This window comes from Paramisgurnus dabryanus, chromosome 2 (assembly GCF_030506205.2).
Source record: "Paramisgurnus dabryanus chromosome 2, PD_genome_1.1, whole genome shotgun sequence".
NCBI lineage: Eukaryota > Metazoa > Chordata > Actinopteri > Cypriniformes > Cobitidae > Paramisgurnus > Paramisgurnus dabryanus.
In genome coordinates, this window is record NC_133338.1 from 29,604,439 (window position 1) to 29,625,579 (window position 21,141).

A 21,141-nucleotide genomic window follows, 5' to 3' on the forward strand; every position below is an offset into this window, starting at 1 on the left:
AAAATCGTCATTTCCTATTTCTTCCGGGAAACCCTTTGCGGCTGCACTCATGTTTAACTGTCTTCACTAGTACCTGTTTACATCGCCATCGCAACATTAAATGAATGAATGAACAAATATCTTTTTTATTAAGCGCATAAAGATAAAGCATTAACTCATAACATGCTACACTGATTTGTCGCTGTTCATTGTAAGTTACAGTGTTGTGTTTCCGAACTGTTGTCTTAACATTCAGCATCGATTTGCTGCTGTTTTCGCAGACCCGTACCTTGAAATACGTCACGTGCTGACAGCGAGGACGTCAAAGAAATGCAAGTTATAAATCATGTTTTATCGTCATTATTTAACATCGATCCCGCATACACCCCTAAACCAGCCCAGCACGTTAAACAACGTTATATACATTTCATATATTGAATTAGTTTATTTTACACAGACGTAATGATTTGTGTACCACAGTAAAGTTGTGTGTAAAGTGTCAGGTTTAATTTAAAGTAAAACCTTTGTCGTCTTCAGTAGGTACACAGATGTCATATCTGAAATATATCTGCTGGCTTCAAAATGTATTAACATTAATTAAATACCTTATTCTGTGCAGAACCAAAATGTCTCTTTGACTTTGGCATCCTGCAAACTGACTTTGGGGATATGGAAAGGTGTTGATCCTGACCACAGCTAACTTACAGAATGCTCAGGCAAGGTTGGAAGAGGTTGTGGTATTCTTGGAGACCCTATACTGGTTCAGTGCCTCCAAGCCTCAAAAATGTGGACATACCAACTCAGAATGAGAGAAGCCTTCACACACCTGTTATGGTCAAAGAGGTACTGCGGTGTTTGGACATCCAACCAGGGCAGGTCAGTCATTCATCTGCCTTTAAAAGTTTTCAATATTATTGTGTTGATCATATTAAATGTCTGCTTTGACTGCATTTTGCAATTTGAATTGTTTGCATCAATACAGTATGACTTTTGAAGGAGTGACACAAAATTTTCCAGGTTTTTAATCCGCTACTAGTGACCATTTGGAGTAGTTGATGTGTTTTATTGATTTGCAGTACACAGTACACTGATACATTTTAATTTGTTATTTGTTTTGAATCAAGTTGGTAAATCTATTTACAAAAAAAATTGGTTGTAGAATTTTTGCATATTTATTACTCACATATAGAACTTCAAAATAACATGAAATTAATATTTGCACCATTTCCATATTTTATTCGATCATTTCATCTGACCACATTATTTTGATCAATTAATGTGGTGGGTATTGTTACTGACTAAGAGCATATAAAAGTTACAGGTAAATGAGATTACAAGTAAACCTTTACCAAATTAAAGAAGCACACAAAAGCAGAGAGCATACTTTACCACAAAAAAACCTCATCAGAGATGCCAGGGACTTTTATTTGTGTACATTTTTATTCATTTAGATCATTGATCCATACGAGCTGACTGCAATAAGTTAAAGTGCCGACCCGCATTACTGCCTCATATTTGGATGTGGTCAACTACCTTGTTTATTGCATAAGTGCATATTCTTGTGAAAATTATAAAAACTGTAAATCTCTATGGACATTTCACCAATGCTGGGTACAGGATTTATTTACATTTCGACTAAAGGACTAAAACAACACTGTAATAATATCAAAGGTAAGGTAGCTGTATAATGATGTCATGGTATACTGTATATTATAAGTGCTTGTTTAAGGACTGTTTTTTTTACTATAGACACGTAAGAAGAACTTCGAATAATCTAATCCTACCCCCTTATCATATATTTGTTTTATTGGTTGCATCATCAGTGGAGGTAACCAGTGCCTAACACAATAAACCAGAAGCACGGCTATGGGACTCCCCTGCTTTAATACATTACAAATGGAGGCTAGATCCATAATGCATTTCGGTTCTGGTGAGTGTGATGTCACCTCACAAAGACTGTCTTACTTTATTCTAAAATACGAAACATTGCAAAAGTTAAATTGTTAGATTGTTGAATGACAATTCTCATCGACTTGATGGAAATAATTAATAAAGACCATAACGTGTATCCTTTAAAACTCCTACACAGGGTGCAACATTGAACTTCTGTGTTTGTGTATTTGTGTATGTATGTGGGAAAACCTGGAGGCGGAATGTTGACTTGTCATTGCCTCTGTTAACCACATGCCGTCTTGACGAAAAAGTTGCTTGTCACCAAAACTTTTAGGACTCCCGATTTGTTAACTGTCCCCTTTTGGGAAGGGTAGGGAAGTTAACAGTGTGCTCACAGACCTTGGCGTACTCTAACGTGCTAGCAGGCCAGATGGGTGTGAGTCAAAGGGCCTTCTGCTCTAGTGGGCAGCTTGAGATGGGCATCGCCGGGTCCTATAGCTCAAAGCGTTGCTCATGCAGGTGGGGGCTCCGGGTCAGTGACTCTGAGTCAGTGATGGCACCACTGTTGGCTTGTTGGCAGAATGTGGGGCGCCAAAGTACCGCACCACTCCTGACTAAGGTTTGCACCTCTTAACTTCACTATACGCCCATGGTCCAACTGGTGCAGAGAGAGCCTGCCAAAAGCTTGCATTTAACCAAATAATCAAATATGAAATTATGAGACAGATTGTGGTACTGTAAGGAATGTATTTCACAGATATTTTGTATGTAAAGTTTGCTTTGTTGGCTGTAACTTGTAGAAAATACATGAGGGTATAGACCAGTACTGAACAGTATTGTTTTTGTTTGTGTGAGTTTTCCTTGTAAATACAAAAGCTTATAAACGCAGGGTCTGCCCATAACAGTAACCTAGTGAAGAAGATAAGTAAAGAAATTATTTAAGTATATACTGTAATACATACAAGGTTGATTTTATTTATGTTACAGGGCCTTATCATAAGATCTGTTTTGTAGCTTGAGGGATTCTGTATCAAAATCCAGAAAACAACTAGCAGATTGATAATTATAACCGGGGCATGAACCAGCCATTTTTTCCCCATTGAACAATTTAGCCTCCATTATTATTATGCTGACAGACAGCATAATAATAACTGTAAGACAAACACTTACTGTGACTGCTCAGAGGGATCACTCTAATATTTTGATCTGCCATTGAACAGCAATCAACCGTACTGCAGAAGCTCTCGTCAGACGAGGCAGGGGTGAGTTTGAATGGAGCTCTTAGGCAATCAAAGAGTAAACGCTGCAATTACACCAAAGTGGGTAAATGTAGGCTTTCAGCTGGCCGGCACCTCCTACGCAGTTATCCAGGAATTGATAGCGGCACAGGTGAAGGGCTTTCACATGTCCCCCTCCCACCCGGCACGCTTGCTGCAAAGTAGGGGTTTCACTGACAATCCATCAAAATTGGCTTATAAGTGGGATTGCCCTTTAATGTTCTGTTGGCATACACGCTTGAACCTTAATGTATTTGTCAAGGTTTTGTTTGTATATATCCAATATAATACGATAACCAATTTCAAAGTTGTTTTCCTCCTTGCTCTGTGCACAACTGATACTCAACCTTCCAACACCTGAGACTGAATTATTTAAATACAGATTGTGTGTTCTTTTTACAATTCGCTCACAGGTGTCACCAACATGTGTGGAGGCCCACGCTAAGTTTCCCATTGCCATGGGAACTGTTGAAACAGTTGCGGGAAGGTAAACCATATTTAGCTTACCACCCAGAGCAATAACAAAACTGTATTTAATGTTAACCAGTCTCATTTTGGGGAGTTCGAGCATGAAATCTGATTAGTGAATATCATATACAGTACTACTTTACTTCAGTACGTGCTCTGAGAGTGCTGAAGTGAATACCCAATTTTTAGACAGCTTTGGTTTGTAAACATTGGTAAACATTCTTCCTGATTCAGGGCTCAACGCAAAAAAATTTTAATACTGGCCCAATCGGGCCAGTGGTTAAGGTTTTCACTTGCCCCACCAAACATTTTTTTAATGTGACATTTTTAAAATAATAATTCAAAAGTTAAATATAACTGTATACATATACATTTTATTCATCATTTGTTAAGACAATTGGCAATTTTACATATAAATTCCGAAATTTCACAATACTCGCATCAGGGTCAATAGTATCAAGTATATCAGGATTAACTGTGCACAGAACTCATGCATCTTGTTGTAAGGAAGATAACAAGCCAATATTAATAAAACCGTGTTATTAATACGGTGTGTTGATATGTCTCTCGATGCGCTTAAAATTCTCTTCATTCATACATCTCACCATTACGTTCAGTGGACCAGCTAAATGGTTATCGGCAACCCTTTTCTCATGAGCTTTGAGGTTTTTCTTTATGTACCAACGAAAAAGCCTTCCGACTTATCTGCTTTCCTGGAAACTGATGGGAAACTTCAAACAATGCATTGTTTTTTTCATCGTGTTTTACCCAAGTACATTATAAATAGTTACGTTTTAATTTGGCCTCATAATTAGATGGTGCCATTGCTGCCGCCATTTTAAGGTCTCTTTGCTCTACCAGGTGGCGTAACACGCAACACATGCAACCAATAAGGTACAGTAGGAGAAAATTAACATTGACATTGCTGAGAAGTTAACATTCGTGACGAACATGTGTCTCGATGATAACATTGCAGAAGATACATACAGACAAATGGCCACAGGCAGAAAATATATTTTAGTGACTGAGGGCAAAGCACTGGCCTGATCAACACTGTTTACTGGCTCGAGCGTCTCTCACGCTGGCCCTGGACCATCGGGAAGTTCTTTATGTTGTGCCCTGTTTTTGTTTTCACTATAGCCAATCTCATGTTAATCTTTCGTACCTTTAGAGTATTATTGCATCCTTCATATCACCAACGAGTCTTTAGTTTTATCTTATTTATAAGAGATGAATGCAGCTGTGTGGCTTCTTTCCGAAAACAGCAGTGCTACCATGGCAGAGCGAGACACACTCGATACATCATCGCATCATACCTAGATAACTTTTGATTCACTGTACACTTGTATTGTTTACATAGTTGGCACTCAGTCATGGCCTAATGGTAAGACAGTCAGGCTTGTAACCCGAAAGTTGCCGGTTCGATACTCACGGCTGGCAGTTTGCAACTGAGGTGCCCTTGAGCACAGCACCTGTCCCCCATTCCTCTTAGCTGCCCACTGCTCTGGTTGTGTGTTTGTGTGTTCACTGCTTGCATTGTATGTGTTCACTGGATGGGTTAATGCAGAGGTCACATCTCAATTATGGGTAACCATACATTGGTCATTACGTCACTTTATGTCCACAGACATTTGATGCAGTTTTACTTACCACCTGTGGTTCTGACTCATCTTTTAACTGCATACACTTTTCCCTCAATGCTGGGTTCTTTGGGAAGATGAAAAAGGTTATGTTTCAATTAGGGCTGTGCAAAAAATCGACTGCGATTATCATGCGCGTGTCATCAGTAAAGCCGGTTCGGTGATTAGTATTAAATCGCCATCAGCTGCTTTCAGATGGAGCGGCATTTATTAAACAGACCCGTAGTTCACCGAGAAGCTAGGCAAAATCGGGTTCATAATCGAGGAAAATCGATTCCGATTTTCTATGCGATTTTGCCTAGCTTCTCGGTGAACTACGGGTCTGTGTAATAAATGCTGCTCCATCTGAAAGCACCTGATGGCGATTTAATACTAATCACCGAACCGGCTTTACTGATGACACGCGCATGATAATCGCAGTCGATTTTTTGCACAGCCCTAGTTTCAATTAACAAAATATATTTGTAGCATTTATTAAGTAAGGGATGCCAGTTGTTATCGTAAATAAACCTTGACAAAGAGATCCGGACCCTACGTTGTAAAATTCTACTTGCCAATTAATTCTATTAATTTGTAGTTCATTTTTAACCATTCCAAACCTTTCATGAGAAAACAGACAGTGGAGTGATACATTAGTAGTACTGCTCAAGATGAACACAGTACCCGGATGGGAATTGTGTTATCAGCAGTGTTGGGTAAGTTACTCAAAAAAAGTAATTAACTACTACTGTAGTTACTAATTACATCAATCATGTTATTATTAGATTACTGTACAAATTACTTTCTTCAAAAAGTTTTTAATTACTATTTATTTTCTATATCCTATTTAGTAAATGATTCAAACAGCTCAAATAAATCATATAAAAGTTTGCAAATTCTGGTCAGACTTTTTAAGGTTTAATTCTCACTATTAAATAACCATTAACTACTTTTGTCTTAATATAGTCCCAATTACTTCTTCTTAATACTTAGTAAAGTAGTTGTTAAGTTTACGTATTGGTAGGAATTGGGTAGGATTAATTATGTAAGATAAGGTTTTGCATTATCTGACATTAATATGTGCTTTAAATACTTATTAATAAGTATTAATAAACAATTCAATTCAATTTTATTTATATAGCGCTTTTCACAAAAGTCAATTGTTTCAAAGCAGCTTTAAATAAATAGAAGCAGTAAAAAGCACAGAAAAACGACAGATAGCACAACAAAATACATGATAGCATGAGCAGTTAAATTTGCTGCGGCTATGACTCAATATTATAAGTGCACTCAATATTATCCGTGAAACTGCCTCTTGATGTTAAATCCACTATTGTATTATATAATTGTTATGTTATATATGAAGAGTTCCGTTGCAAAACGAGATAAATCCATTTTTAAAATTTTTGTCAAAACATGTTTATTATTATATAATCATGTTATTATTTTGTTTTATGGTGCTACTTAGCTGTATTTTTTAATTTATGAAGGTTTAAATCAAAACAAACCAACTGCTGTTGAATTGATATTAATTGGAATGCACTACCAAAATACGAGATATCTGAAAAATTACACTGTAAACCCGGATAAGTTCTACTAACTCAAAAAATTGAGACAACTGATTGCCTCTATTTTTCTAAGTTTGCCAACTTAAAAGTGTCAACTTCACTACTGACAACTTCAATTCAAATCAAAACATTTTATTTATCTAAACTTAGATAAAGTCATATATAAATTAAATTATATAATTTATGTAACTTAAATTGTAGTAGTTTTACTTAAATATTTTGTAGCAACCTTGTTTTTCTTAAGTTTCCTGTACTCAAATATCTACATTTTACAACTTAACAGAACACTGTAAAACCTGATAAGTTCAGAGTACTCAAAATATTCAAGTAAACTAACTACCATTTAATTTTGTTCTCAAATCACAGAAACATATCATGTGACTCATAAAAATTTGATACCAGTGAAAGTGTGTTGAGACTGAGCTCAGTGCTGACTTTAACATAGGTATTGTTTATATGAAGCAACACATTATTGACCTAAAGGCTAAGCACAGGCACTACACTTCTGAACAATGGTAAGCACAAAACAAAAAAAATAGCAAACCTTTCTAAATCTCCAACATAAATAAATGTTTAACACTACTGAGTCTTTTTGTTTACTAAAAACCACATAAAATATCACTTAATTTTAAATAATGCTCTCGTTTTGCGGGCTCATGCAAAGCATGCTGGGAACAGAACCTCCTCAACCAATGGTGTTGATTTAACTTTAAAATGAAGTTAATTTGCAGTGACAGACTCTTTCTTAGCTTACCTGGCAAATTGAACTCATCACAACCACCAAAAGTTTGTAATTATTTGCATCCAAGAGCAAATTCATCCGTTTAAAACACGTCTGAGTGCCCTTTCAATGATGACGTCACTTTTTGGTAAAAACCGCCACTAGAGTAGCCTGGTCCAACCAGACTCTTGTACATTCATTTCATTTGTACAAAGAGTCTGGCCACGCTCCATTGCAAAGCGTTACTTCCGTTAAGGAGGGTCCTCTGTTGAAGTTTAAAACTAAAGGATCTGCGCAGAGTCACTCAGGATCTGCCATACGCAGTCGCTAACGTGTGGTCGTGACGTATATCATGTGCCGAAACCGGCCGGAAACAACAAGTACGAATAATCAGACCAACAAAACTTAACAAACCTGGTTCTTGCTCCGGCTTTAACTTCTGTATATTCGGCAGCTTTGCAACAACGGACCGAATAGCTTTTCTCACGCCTTTCTCCGCTGGCATTACTGAACTACAACACAAACTGACGCACGACCTCTACGTCATCGTTTTTAGCCACCCCCCTCTGTTCGCTGATTGGACCTGCAGATTTTTGCAGGAGAAAATGAAACTCTACAGAGGCATCCCAGACGTACTGCTGAAGCGAAATGAAAATTAAGCGGAAGCACGTAGGAGGGCGGAGCCAGGCTACCACTAGAGGGCTTTTGACTTAAAATATTTAATTATGGTTAAATCTACTTTTCAAGTTCCCTAAACTCTTTACCTTTGGTGTAGTTGTAAAAGCTCAAAAAAATATTTACTGTTAACTCAAATCTATGATAGACGTTGCATGAACTCAAAAATAATTGTTAGCTAAACTTTTTGGCACATTTTGAGTACCAGGTACTTTCTATTATAAGTTAGTTTTACTGTTTGGTTTTACAGTGAAAAAACGAGTTATCTCATTTTGCAATGAAACTCTTTATATACTACAGTCCATACACAGTATTTAGATCAAGAACATCAGAAGTAACTGTGATTCAATTACTGAAAAAATAAGAGTAATACCTTACTTTACTTTTTTAAGGAAAAAGTAATTAAATTAAAGTAACTAATTACTTAGTAACTAGTTACACCCACACTGGTTATGAGTTTTGGCGGTTGTTGTCAGAGAATAACAGACCTCGCAGTGTCACAACTAACAAATCAGAATCAAGTATTCCCTGTAGCTGTGCAATATTTCTTGTTTATACCGTTAATAGTAATCCCATTGTTTTTATTGTTTTTTTTCATGTTAGTTTTTGACTTTGCAAATCCCACTTTTGCTGTCTCTCAATATTTTCTTGATAGACATATAAGTGCCAGCGAGTGTCCAGAGATCTCACTTGTCAGAAAGTATTGACAGAGAGAGGAAATTCTATGTTAGTTCTCATTCTGGCCTTTATCACCTCACCCATCTTTTACCCAGCCTCATTAGCCACCTCATTAGCCTTGAAAAAAAATTTCATTTGGTACGATTGGATATTCTGTTCACCTTAAAGGGGAAATACCATGAAAATCTGACTTTTTCCAGATCCTGTGCTATAAGTTTAAGTGCTAAAGCTAGGTCCCCAGTGCTTCTTTCGACCTAGATAATGTGAAAAAGAACAATGATTGATATAATTGAAATGTGGCTTCCCTTGTGATGTCAGCCAACCACGGCACTGCAATTTAAGAGAGAGAGAGAGAGAGAGAGAGAGAGAGAGAGAGAGAGAGAGAGAGAGAGAGAGAGAGAGAGAGAGAGAGAGAGAGATAGAGAGACTTCAATTTCAACAAACCAGCATCATTGTGATCAGTGTTTGCATTTCATCAGCTCATTTGCATTCAACAGGACACATGGCACATTTTTGCAACAAAGTGGCAATTTTAACATGTTATAATTTTAACATTAATAAATTATCTATATGTTTTGAGCTAAAACTTTACATATGCACTCTGGGGACACCAAAGATTTATTTTACATCTTAAAAAAAGTCTTTTGAAATGTCACCTTTAAAGGGATAGTTCACCCAAAAATGAAAATTCTAACATAATTTACTTGCCTTCATGTTGTCCTATACCTGTAGTTTCTGAGTTTCTTTACTCTGAAGAACACAAACAAAATATTTTTTCACTCTCATTTTTTTTCACGAAGGCCTGATCGCGCCTTGCTGTGGCTTTCTTAGGGCCAAAGGCCAGACTTTTCTATCCCGCCAAATACCCTGGGCCAGAGTGAGTCTATTTAAGTCTCTGCCAAGATGCGTGTTTCACCTTTATCTATCTGATCAAAAGAAGTACACTTTAAAAAATGTCTGGGTTATTTTTAAGCCATTTTGGGTAAATATTGGGCAGAACACACTGCTGGGTTAAAATTGACCCAGTGCTGGGTTATTATAATCCATGGCTGCATAACAACAACCCCACATTGGGTCATTTTTAAGCCAACATGCGTTCAGTCCAAAATATTTACCCATTATGGGTTAAAAGTAACCCAGTCAGTATACCTCCTATTTTCTTAAAGGGATAGTTCACCTTAAAATGAAAAGTCTGTCATCATTTACTCATCCTCATGTTGTTCTAAACCTGTATGAATTTATTTTTTCTGATGAACACAAAAGAAGATATTTTGAGAAATGATGGTAAACACACAGCAGACAGTGAAGGAAAAATATTTTGGAAGTATTGTGATAAATGAGGAAGAAAATATTTTGATAAATGATGGTAAGCACACTGTTGACAGTAGCCATTAAATTACATCATATTTTTTATTCCTACTATGGAAGTCAATGGTCACTATCTGCTGTGTGTTTACCATCATTTCTCAAAATATCTTCTTTTTTGTTCATCAAAAAAAGAGAAATTCATACAGGTTTAGAACAACATGACGTTGAGTAAATGATGACAGATTTTTTATTTTAAGGTGAACTATCCCTTTAATTTGGACTGAAGAAAACGCTCAACATCTGTAGAAACAAAGACGTGCTAAAATATATCACCGAACTCGATACTTAGAATCCAGCGCATAACGGTACCGGTTCAGAAGTTGTTTAAAAAGTTGCCGGCACTGTACAAAGTGTTAAAAAAACAAACAAACAATGGACAACAGTGCTGAGAAATGATAGATGGTGTGTTGGATCATCGTCCCTTTGTTAGAGGAGAGATCATTTGGATCACCATGGCAGCTACAGTTAACGTGTTTGCTAAATAACTTTTACATACAAAACACTTAAAACATTATTCAAAATATTGCATAAGTGTCCGGGTGTTTATTTTGTTTGTATGTTATATTTGTCATCTTTGTGCGAAATTTTTTTTTTTTTTTTGAGTCAGTCTTTAGGAAAGGCTAAAAATGTTTTCTGGTAATTTTACTATTATATGTGTTTAGCAAACCTTGGGTATACTGTATATAAATATTTGCAGAGCAATTACAGGCAAATTATAGAAAACATCACAGATGTGCTGCTTTATTGTTTTGTGTCTGTTTTACAGAAAAAAGTGAACGTAAAACTTTCAGTTTGTCTTCCAGGGAGTTCTTGCAATTTATGTGAAAGATGACACAGCAACAGATGGAAGAGCAGGAAATTAGATGAATGAAACGAAGATGTTGATGATGATGAGACGAAAGGAGCTGGACGTTGAGCAATTGATATTGAAATCAGATGAGAGGAGATGTCTTAAAATACAAGTGTTTGTATTCATAATGCACTGATATAAACCTAATATGTAAAGAAATCAGTACCCCGCTATTATAACTAAGGCTGCTTGTCAGTTTACTTTATTAAAAGGACACCTTAAATAAGGTGCAAGGACATATCCACACAGCTTTCAACTTACCGGGCATAAGCGCAGTTGACCAAGTTTAACACTTACGCAGTAAAAATTATTTCTTATTTAAATTATCACTCTTCCAGGCAGCACTGGTTCACGTTATATTGGACATTACCATTCATACAGAACACGCCTTTGTCTAGAACACCGTCAATCTTTACATCAATGCAAAATTAGCTTACTGTATATCATAAACATGCAAGGTCGTTATGATTAGTATAAAAAAGGTGTGACTAAATTGTAACTCGGTGCAACCAACTGAGAAGGATGAGTCTAGGGCCCTGTGTAGGCCAGGATAGATATTGCATTTTGTCACAATGTGCATGCTTCGAACGTCTGTGTACACGCACAAGTTAAATGAATTCTGCTATTCAAGGCTGTGTGTTCGAAAATGCGCAATAAAATGAACTCCCAGCTTTAGGCAAGGGAGAGTGGGAATTTCAACATAAGATCCAGGATGCTTGGCCGTATCAGACCTACAAACCCATCCACTGTTTGTTGCACTGCACTGTTCATGACCCATTTCAACAGATAGCTATGCATGCCTTGCTACCTTATGCTTGGAAATTAGTCGAAAATTGCTTTAAACGTTTCATTCAATTGGATTTGTTTTTACGTACGTGTGTGCGGTGGGGAAGATGGTAGTTTGCGTTAACTGAAAAATGAAGTGTGACTGATTTCATTTTGACTTCATTTCATTTTCTGCCTTCTCTTTTCTGTCCCAATCTTCAAGTGAACATAGAGCTTAACTGAGTGTAACAGATTGATATGAGGAAGTTCACAGGTTCAGCGCTTTCATTCCTTGCCATTTCAGGCCAATCTCAAAACCAGATGTGACCCTCCTGTAATAATGCTCTTGGTGTCTTTCGCAATATTAGAGCCAATTGGAAAGGTCAGAAGGGCAGCATACAAATTTTGCCATGTATACACAAACGTTTAGGTATCGAACTGTCCCTTTACAATCAATTTGTTATGAATCTTATTAACAGAAATTATTTATGGCATCATTTGAACCCTGAGCTCCAAATATTTAAAGGCAGCATAGGGTTAGAATTAGGCTTGGTATTTGAATTTAAATGAGCATTATGTGGCTATAGTGAGATAAATATGGTATGGTTTTATAGTCATTAGTTAATCATATGAGTACATTTAATGATAGCTGGCATTTACCAGAAATGTATCGTATATTGGATACTCAGGCAATAGCATTTATTTTGAAGTACCACACAGCAATAGTGTTTACAGTATTTCGGCGAAATAAAGATACAACAATCGTAGTGACTTTAATGTAAATGGATGTATTGGAAGGTAAAAGACCAAACTGCATCGCATTACCTTTAAACTTTACCCCATCCTTCTCAATCCAATCTGTATATCTTCACTATGTATCTGTATACACAATGGCATTAGACGTCTTAAAGATGTTCTAATAAACTGCTGTTAATAACCTTTTTGTTGACAGTGTAGTTTCCCCTTCATTTTCTTTATTCGTAAAGAAGCATGCTTTATTGGCTATGTGATTTATACACTAAGATCTAGTGGGCCCAGTGTCAGATCTCACCACAAGACCTTTTTATTCAGTGATGGTCCACCCACGACCAAGCCCGTCTCATGTGATAGATTCCTCTGTGTTGGCTTTCCCCTGGAGCCTGCCCACAGACAATCGAGCCAGCCACTTCTTTATTAATGTCCTGTCTCATTTAGTGGCCCTGCTCTTAGCGCCTGGTTACACACATTTGCACGCCCACTCAGTAAAGACACACCCTGACAGGAAGTGATTTGTTCTGTTTTATTGCCTGTTGGATTCCCTGACGCCCACTTTCTGGTCTTTACTGCCTTGTCCCCTCCCCGTGGAGAGTGTTTGATCCAGGCAGGTGGACCAGCAGGGATGGACACAGCCAGGCGCTGGGGAATCCTCTGCTCTGGCTCAGGCGCTGTCGCCAGGGAGGAGGGATTGCGGCCAAAAGAGAGATTAATGAGCTGTCAGTCTGTAGATCGGGGGAGGACTCCGGAATTGGCTGAAGTTACCTTTTGGGCTGATCTGGGGTCAGATGAACAGTTTGTCTTGCAATGATTGAGAATTGGCTCCATGAGCGAGCTCTTAGAAATTCGAGTAAAGAATGGGGTTTTGTGATAAGAAACACCCTAACAAGATAGACATTATGGCCACTCCTCTCATCTCCTCGTGTACTGAGGTGGAATGGCTTTGTTTTCTCCTTTCCTAATACGTTATTTCTCTGAGCCACCAATATGAAGATCTTTTTAGCCTGGTTATACTTGATCCCAAAACACTGAATCACCATTTTAGTTTTGTGTTCTAGACTATTTCATGTCATCGCAACAGGTGGCACTGAGCAATAACAGTTGCATCTCAAGCACTTTGTGTAAAATAATAATGAACGGAGCGGCCGACGGAGCCCATGACAACAATTGTTGATGACGAAGCAGTCGAAATTATCAACAAGCCGTGATGTGAACACATTGACAGGAGCCAACAGGGCCGGTGGTGGATCTCAATTTTAAATTTTAATGTAATGCGCTGGTCATGCATGGCAAATAGGTCCACGCGCTTGGTTAAGGCGCAGACAGCATTCCCCTGGTGGAGATGTTGTGCTATGGATAATTCTGGTCCATCCTGGCAAGCCACTGCCTCCTCCCTCAGCCTCTGGCAGTATTTTTCGAGGAGCGTGGCTCACTGAAAGACGAGGCTGGTGAATAATTGATCTCTGTAATTAAACACTCCGGCAAGGGATGGCAGAGCTGATTGACGGCCAGATATTAAGCCCAAGCCTCGTAAGGTTGCAAGTTTAGTCTGGGGTTATCAGTGGCCATGAGCAAAGTCTCTCTCTGTCTGTCTCTCCCTCTCCCTGACTTCTCATTACTCTCATGAATAGACAATTGTGCCACGGTGGTGGGGGTGCGGCATGAAAGAGAGTCCGTGACATCATTAGCCAAATGTATCATGGCCATACCAGGTGGCTAAGCTGGCACAGAGGGGACAGCTTCTTAGTGGGAGCTCATCTGAGGCCCTCAAGCGTTCTCTGTCACCACGGCAACACACCCGTTGAATCCCATAGGGCAATACGGCCATTGGTCAATATTTATGCTTCCTATTAAGACGTATAGTTGAAAATATATTGTTCTGATGCGCTACTCATACGGCAATTGCATTTTGCGTGTCACTTGCGTTTTTTTCTTTCGCTTCCTTTCTTAGTTTGGCAAAATAGAGAAATAAACTGTAAATATCACTCTGGATTAGTCACAGTGCGGCGTGTCGCTCTGTAGGTGAAGCAAAACACCCACTTCTTTGATGCTAAATAACTTCAACAATGATGTGAAGGATAATTACACTAATGATGCAAGTAGCTTCTCGTGGGAGATAAAAAAAAAACTGAAGTTGAAGAATGGATTCTGGAAACCCACACCTGAAACCTTGCTTTAATAACTGATATTTAAGTATGCAGTCTCCATCAAACAATATTGCTGAAATGTGGGGAAAAATAAATAAAGTGAAGCCTCTCCAAGACACGGGAGCTAAGTTATTACTGAGGGTTTTATTACAATATTTACATTTGTGCCTACCGGGTGAGCGTGGGCTTGCTAATCAGATGTATGCCCCGTGGACAGCTGGATAGAGCGATGACTCATCACTGCAACATGGCCTTGATTGGGGTTTGCATGAACGCTCAGAAACCGCAGGCATGCCATTATTTGAATTATGGTTCTCTGTAATTTATTGAACCCGATTTCTATACAAAAGTCTGGTCGACGATGTGCCGGCACGTCATGAACGCATTCGACGCAGGTGCTGTTATTGTGAGATATCATGGAAGATAGGCATTTGATATGCCCCAACATTAAATTACACATAAAAAATTAAGTACAATGATGTTACAATGTTAAAGGTATAGTCACTCAAAAATGAAAATAATGTAATTAATGACTCACCCTCATGTTGTTCCAAACTCGTAAGACCTCCTTTCATCTTCGGAACACGGTTTAAGATGTTTTATATTTAGCCCAAGAGCTTGTTCATTGAAAATCTACGTACGGTATACTGTCCATGTCCAGAAAGGTAATTAAAACATCATCAAAGTAGTCCATGTGACATCAGTGGGTCAGTTAGAATGTGTTGAAGCATTGAAAATACATTTTGGTCCAAAAATAACAAAAATTACGACTTTATTCAGCATTGTCTTCTCTTCCCCGTCTGTTGTGAAGCACATGCGCGAGACTAAAGTCACGTGACTGCAGTGATGTGGATTACGTGTTATCCTCCTGTTTGCAATTTTTTTTAATTCAAACTTACAGTGTGCGTCTCCCTCAGACTGTAAACGAAGCCCGGGCGCACAAAAAAAAAGCTGGGGCGCACCAGATAACACGTCAGCTGCGCTGTATGTCATCCGCATTACTGCAATCATGTGACTTTAGTCTCACACATGCACTTCACAACAGACGCGGAAGAAAAGACAATAAAGTCATAATTTTTGTTATTTTTGGACTAAAATGTATTTTTGATGCTTCAACACATTCTAACTGACCCACTGATGTCACATGGACTACTTTGATGATGTTTCTATTACCTTTCTGGACATGGACAGTATACCGTATGTAAATTTTCAATGAAGGGTCAACAAGCTCTCGGGCTAAATATAAAACATCTTAAACTGTGTTCCGAAGCTTTTTATGCAGGTCTATACTGAACCCCCCCACAAACTTACCACTCAGAAATATCCATTAACAATCTCCAACAAATTGATTATTCCTCAAAATCTGTATTTTGGTCTGATACAGCCTCAATCTTTAGGTCTGTTTACACACAAAGAGCTAATGAAAGGAGCTGCTCTGTGAAACAGCCAATCAGAGCAGAGCTGAACATTATTATTCATGACCTTTTTAAATTAGGTAATAATAGACCATTTCATTCTAAAGGCAAATTCTAGGCTGCTTTCTAAACCGCCTACTTCCCTACTATATAGTACACGAAAAGCAGTATTCCATTCATTGTATTCCAAAAACAGTAGGTGAAAAGTACCTGGAAAGACCTAATAATTCTGCCAAGATCCCCACGTGTTCATTTAATGGCCACTTTACTATCCTGTGAGCCCCCTGGAGAGGAGTTATCAAAAAAGAAAAAAAATTAGAGGCGTTGTTTTATTAAAAAATGTCGTTAATATGTCTCTAATCAAAAGCATATACATATATTAAACAGCTGTGCCTTGTAATTAAATTGCACTTGTTTAATGTCATTCCACTTAATGATTAACTTGTTCTGACGACGTATGTCATGTGATGTATCAACATGGTGAATGTAGTATGTACAAAATAATTTATACTATCTTTATTAATACTATATGGAACTTACTGTTTTAACTGTCTGTGTTTAGGTACTTCATCTAATACAATACCTACTTTCACAGTTTGCAATTTTGGACGTAGTGCTAAGGTTGTAAATGAACATGTTAAACCGTCTCTGTACTTAATAAAGCCACATACCATCTATGTAGATATCAGAGAACAATATTATTCAAATGCATTCTTTGGCACCTTTAAATGTATGTGCGTGTGTTCATGCTGTTGTGTGACTGCTCTGATGTGTCATGCGTCCGACGCGTGCCGCTGATTTTGAAATGGATGGTTGTAATAGTTGTCCATTTTGGTTTTATATGTGACAGGAATTGTAACGTATAGCACTTTATTTTGCTGTTGTGAAGCAGGTGTCTTGGTTGGTTATGATTGGCCGAGAAATATAGATGCCTAGAGGGCAGATCTGTGAGCCAGGGTTATAAGCAAAGGCTTTTTTATGAACATATTGTCATGTTATTGCTTTCATTGGTTGTGGATGCAATGTAATAATCAGGGTTGTATGCGAAAATGTATATTTGAATTTAATTTATAATGCATTTTATTGTATTTAAAAAATTACCTTTAATTTTATGGACCAGGTGGACCAGGGCGAAAGCATTTTGTAGGGTTTTAGTTCAGAAGATTCCACTTAAAAATTATTATTTAACAAATAGGTTAAAAAACATTAGAATGAGTGGTAGGGGAGACTGGAGTAAGCTATTTATACCTGTATGCACTTACCATGTTATATAGGATATCTGCTGTCAACTAAAATTAAATTGCACTTTATATTAAAGGGGTGACGCAGCTTACCCACTGACGCATCGGACCCCACTCTCCCCTATTATTTTTATCTTGTTTATGTTGGTTATGAGGAATTGAAAATGACAACATCCTTGCTGATTTATTACTTCTCTTAAGGAGTTATATTTGGAACATTGCTTTCCATTCACACCATTGTTTTTATGTTGTTTTAATGACAATATCAAAAAGGCTCCTCTGCCCTGTGAAACGTGGAAGTCCAAGAAACACTTACTTGCCCTTGCTGTTTGTATAGCCAGGGCATGTAAGTAACTACATGTAGATACACATCAATTACGCAGTCGGACAAGCGTACACACACCCATGCGCAAGCATGCGTATGCATTTTTCAGGAAAGACTGGTTATGTATTATAAGTGAGGGGTGTCTGAGTTACAGCTGGGCTTCTCATCTGCTTTGCCTGAAATGGAAGCAAGCGGTCAAGAGACACTGATAGAAGTGGAGGGGTCAGGTGGGATGTATGCATTACCCTGCGCAGTGCTCGGTTTCACCTGACGGACCTCACCTGAGGAAAAAAGAGATGAGATGTTTCCTCAAACATTGCCTCATTTTCTTTTTACAGTTACTTAAGAGTATTGATCTGGATTATTCATATGATCTCTCGTGTTCCAAAATATTCGGATTGCCATGTCTTTATCAAGCGTACTCTGTAACTGAATTTATCTGAAACAAACTAAATCTTGCAAGGTTCATCTTATTCCTCTAGTGTAGTTGAGAGGGTCACATCATAGCATCGCTGGCATCGTGCATGTCTGTTGTCGAGAAGCATTGTGACATTTTTAGCCATTAAATGAAGTAAAGATTTTCTAAAGAATAATAAGTTATTTGTGGAACTAAGTGGCATGCAAAAGGCTGTTAAACCTTTGGTTCTAATTGAACCTTGTAGTTTTAGGGGTGTATTTATTTTAAAGAATCCTATCAAAAGGATTACTGATTAGGTCCCATTCAGATTACACAGACCCCACATGTGCTTGTTATTTATTCATTTAATTATTTTCATTGTTTAATTCCGCTGATATTTTCAAGACTTCGATTTAGCAGTAACTCCCATCCTTTATTCATTCATTTTCGGCATAGGCATTTCAAAGCAAAATCTTTAATAAAGAGCCTTAAGCCTTGAACCAAATCAACCATCACTGAGATGAATCATAGCATTACAACCTTTGATTCAAAGCAGGAAAGTATTTTTATTCTGCAAGGAGGCTGTAAGTTCATTCTTAGGCAGTAAGGAATTGGATATTTATTTTACTGTCTCCTCTCAGAAACCTATTCACAGTCACACCAAGCCTGAACATTTGCTGCAGGTGTTTATTACAAACCATATTTAAAATAGAATAAACACATTCCTTATGATCTGTTTGGGTATTCGTGTGTGTGTGTGTGTGTGTGTGTGTGTGTGTGTGTGTGTGTGTGTGTGTGTGTATGTATGTATGTACACTCACCTAAAGGATTATTAGGAACACCTGTTTAATTTCTCATTAATGCAATTATCTATCAACCAATCACATGGCAGTTGCTTCAATGCATTTAGGGGTGTGGTCCTGGTCAAGACAATCTCCGGAACTCCAAACTGAATGTCAGAATGGGAAAGAAAGGGGATTTGAGCATGGCATGGTTGTTGGTGCCAGACGGGCCAGTCTGAGTATTTCACAATCTGCTCAGTTACTGGGATTTTCATGCAAAACCATTTCTAGGGTTAACAAAGAATGGTGTGAAAAGGGAAAAACATTCAGTATGCGGCAGTTCTGTGGGTGAAAATGCCTTGTTGATGCTAGAGGTCAGAGGAGAATGGGCCGACTGATTCAAGCTGATAGAGGAGCAACTTTGACTGAAATAACCACTTGTTACAACCAAAGTATGCGGCAAAGCATCTGTGAAGTCACAACACGCACAACCTTGAGGCGGATGGGCTACAACAGCAGAAGACTCCACCGGGTACCACTCATCTCCACTACAAATAGGAAAAAGAGGCTACAATTTGAACAAGCTCACCAAAATTGGACAGTTGAAGACTGGAAACATGTTGCCTGGTCTGATGAGTCTCGATTTCTGTTGATACATTCCGATAGTAGAATCAGAATTTGGCGTAAATAGAATAAGAACATGGATCCATCATGCCTTGTTACCACAGGCTGCTGCTGGTGGTGGTGGTGGTGTAGTGTGGGGGATGTTTTCTTGGCACACTTTAGGTGCCAATTGGGCATCGTTTAAATGCCATGGCCTACCTGAGCATTATTTCTGATCATGTCCATCCCTTTATGACCACCATGTACCCATCCTCTGATGGCTACTTCCAGCAGGATAATGCACCATGTCACAAAGCTAGAATAATTTCAAATTGATTTCTTGAACATGACAATGAGTTCAATGTACTAAAATTACCCCCATAGTCACCAGATCTCAACCCAATAGAGCATCTTGGGATGTGGTGGAACGGGAGCTTCATGCCCTGGATGTGTATCCCACAAATCTCCATCAACTGCAAGATGCTATCCTATCAATATGGGCCAACATGTCGGTAGCACTTTATTTTACAGTACGTGTATTTACCTTGTACATATATGGTAAATAAGTTGTACTTACCCGCAAATGTGTGGAACTTACTTTTAGGTATCTACATGGTAATTCATTGGTATCATTACTGTACTTACTAGTGGTACATACTTGGTAGTTATTATGTAACTTTAGATAAGTACTGGGTAATAACAGATACATACATAGTGTATGTATACTGTAACTAACCAGAAACACTACTGTACTTACAAATTGTATATACATGATAAGTGTGTGGTACCTGTAGGCCAGTGTAAGCTAATGACCGGCACATATGGTGTATGTATACTGTAACTAACAAGAAACACTACTGTACTGTGCGCTGGTGTGTGGTAAGTTATACTTATACCATACTTATACCATACGTATATTATAACTAAGAACAAACATTACTGATATGCCATTTTGGTACTCAGTATATTTGTCCTTTTAACCAAGCATTAAATAACCGTATGCATTAACTACTGGTTACATTCAGTAGTATGTCCATGGTTACTTCATGGAAACAGGACTGTAAAATAAAGTGTTGCTTTTTACACAGTTATTACATAGGACCTACCACCTAAGATATAGCATCATATACATGTCACTGTGAGGCAAACCCAACTATTGACTATAATACGCATTAACTACTGGGTACATTTACTAGTACATCCATGGTACCTGCATGGATACAGGACTGTAAAATAAAGTGTTGCTTTTTAAACAGTTATTACATAGGACCTACCACCTAAGATATAGCATCATATACATGTCACTGTGAGGCAAACCCAACCATTGACTATAATACGCATTAACTACTGGGTACATTCACTAGTACATCCATGGTAACTGCATGGAAACAGGACTGTAAAATAAAGTGTTGCTTTTTACACAGTTATTACATAGGACCTACCACCTAAGATATAGCATCATATACATGTCACTGTGAGGCAAACCCAACTATTGACTATCATATGCATTAACTACTGGGTACATTCACTAGTACACACTTATTGTGTATATACAATTTTTAAGTACAGAAGTGTTTGATATTAGTTATCATATATGTACACTATAAATATCTGTCA

General features: G+C 37.9%; 1 protein-coding gene across 1 annotated transcript in view; it reads left to right on the forward strand.

The window, feature by feature from the left end:
• The first annotated feature begins 34 nt into the window (after positions 1–34).
• Positions 35–21,141, forward strand: part of mettl15 (methyltransferase 15, mitochondrial 12S rRNA N4-cytidine) — a 94,920-nt gene continuing 73,813 nt past the window's right edge. The window contains exons 1-2 of the mRNA XM_065267779.1: positions 35–311; positions 599–855. Coding sequence (XP_065123851.1) covers positions 688–855 — 168 coding nt within the window. The 5' untranslated portion in view covers positions 35–311; positions 599–687. The remainder of the gene's footprint in view (positions 312–598; positions 856–21,141) is intronic.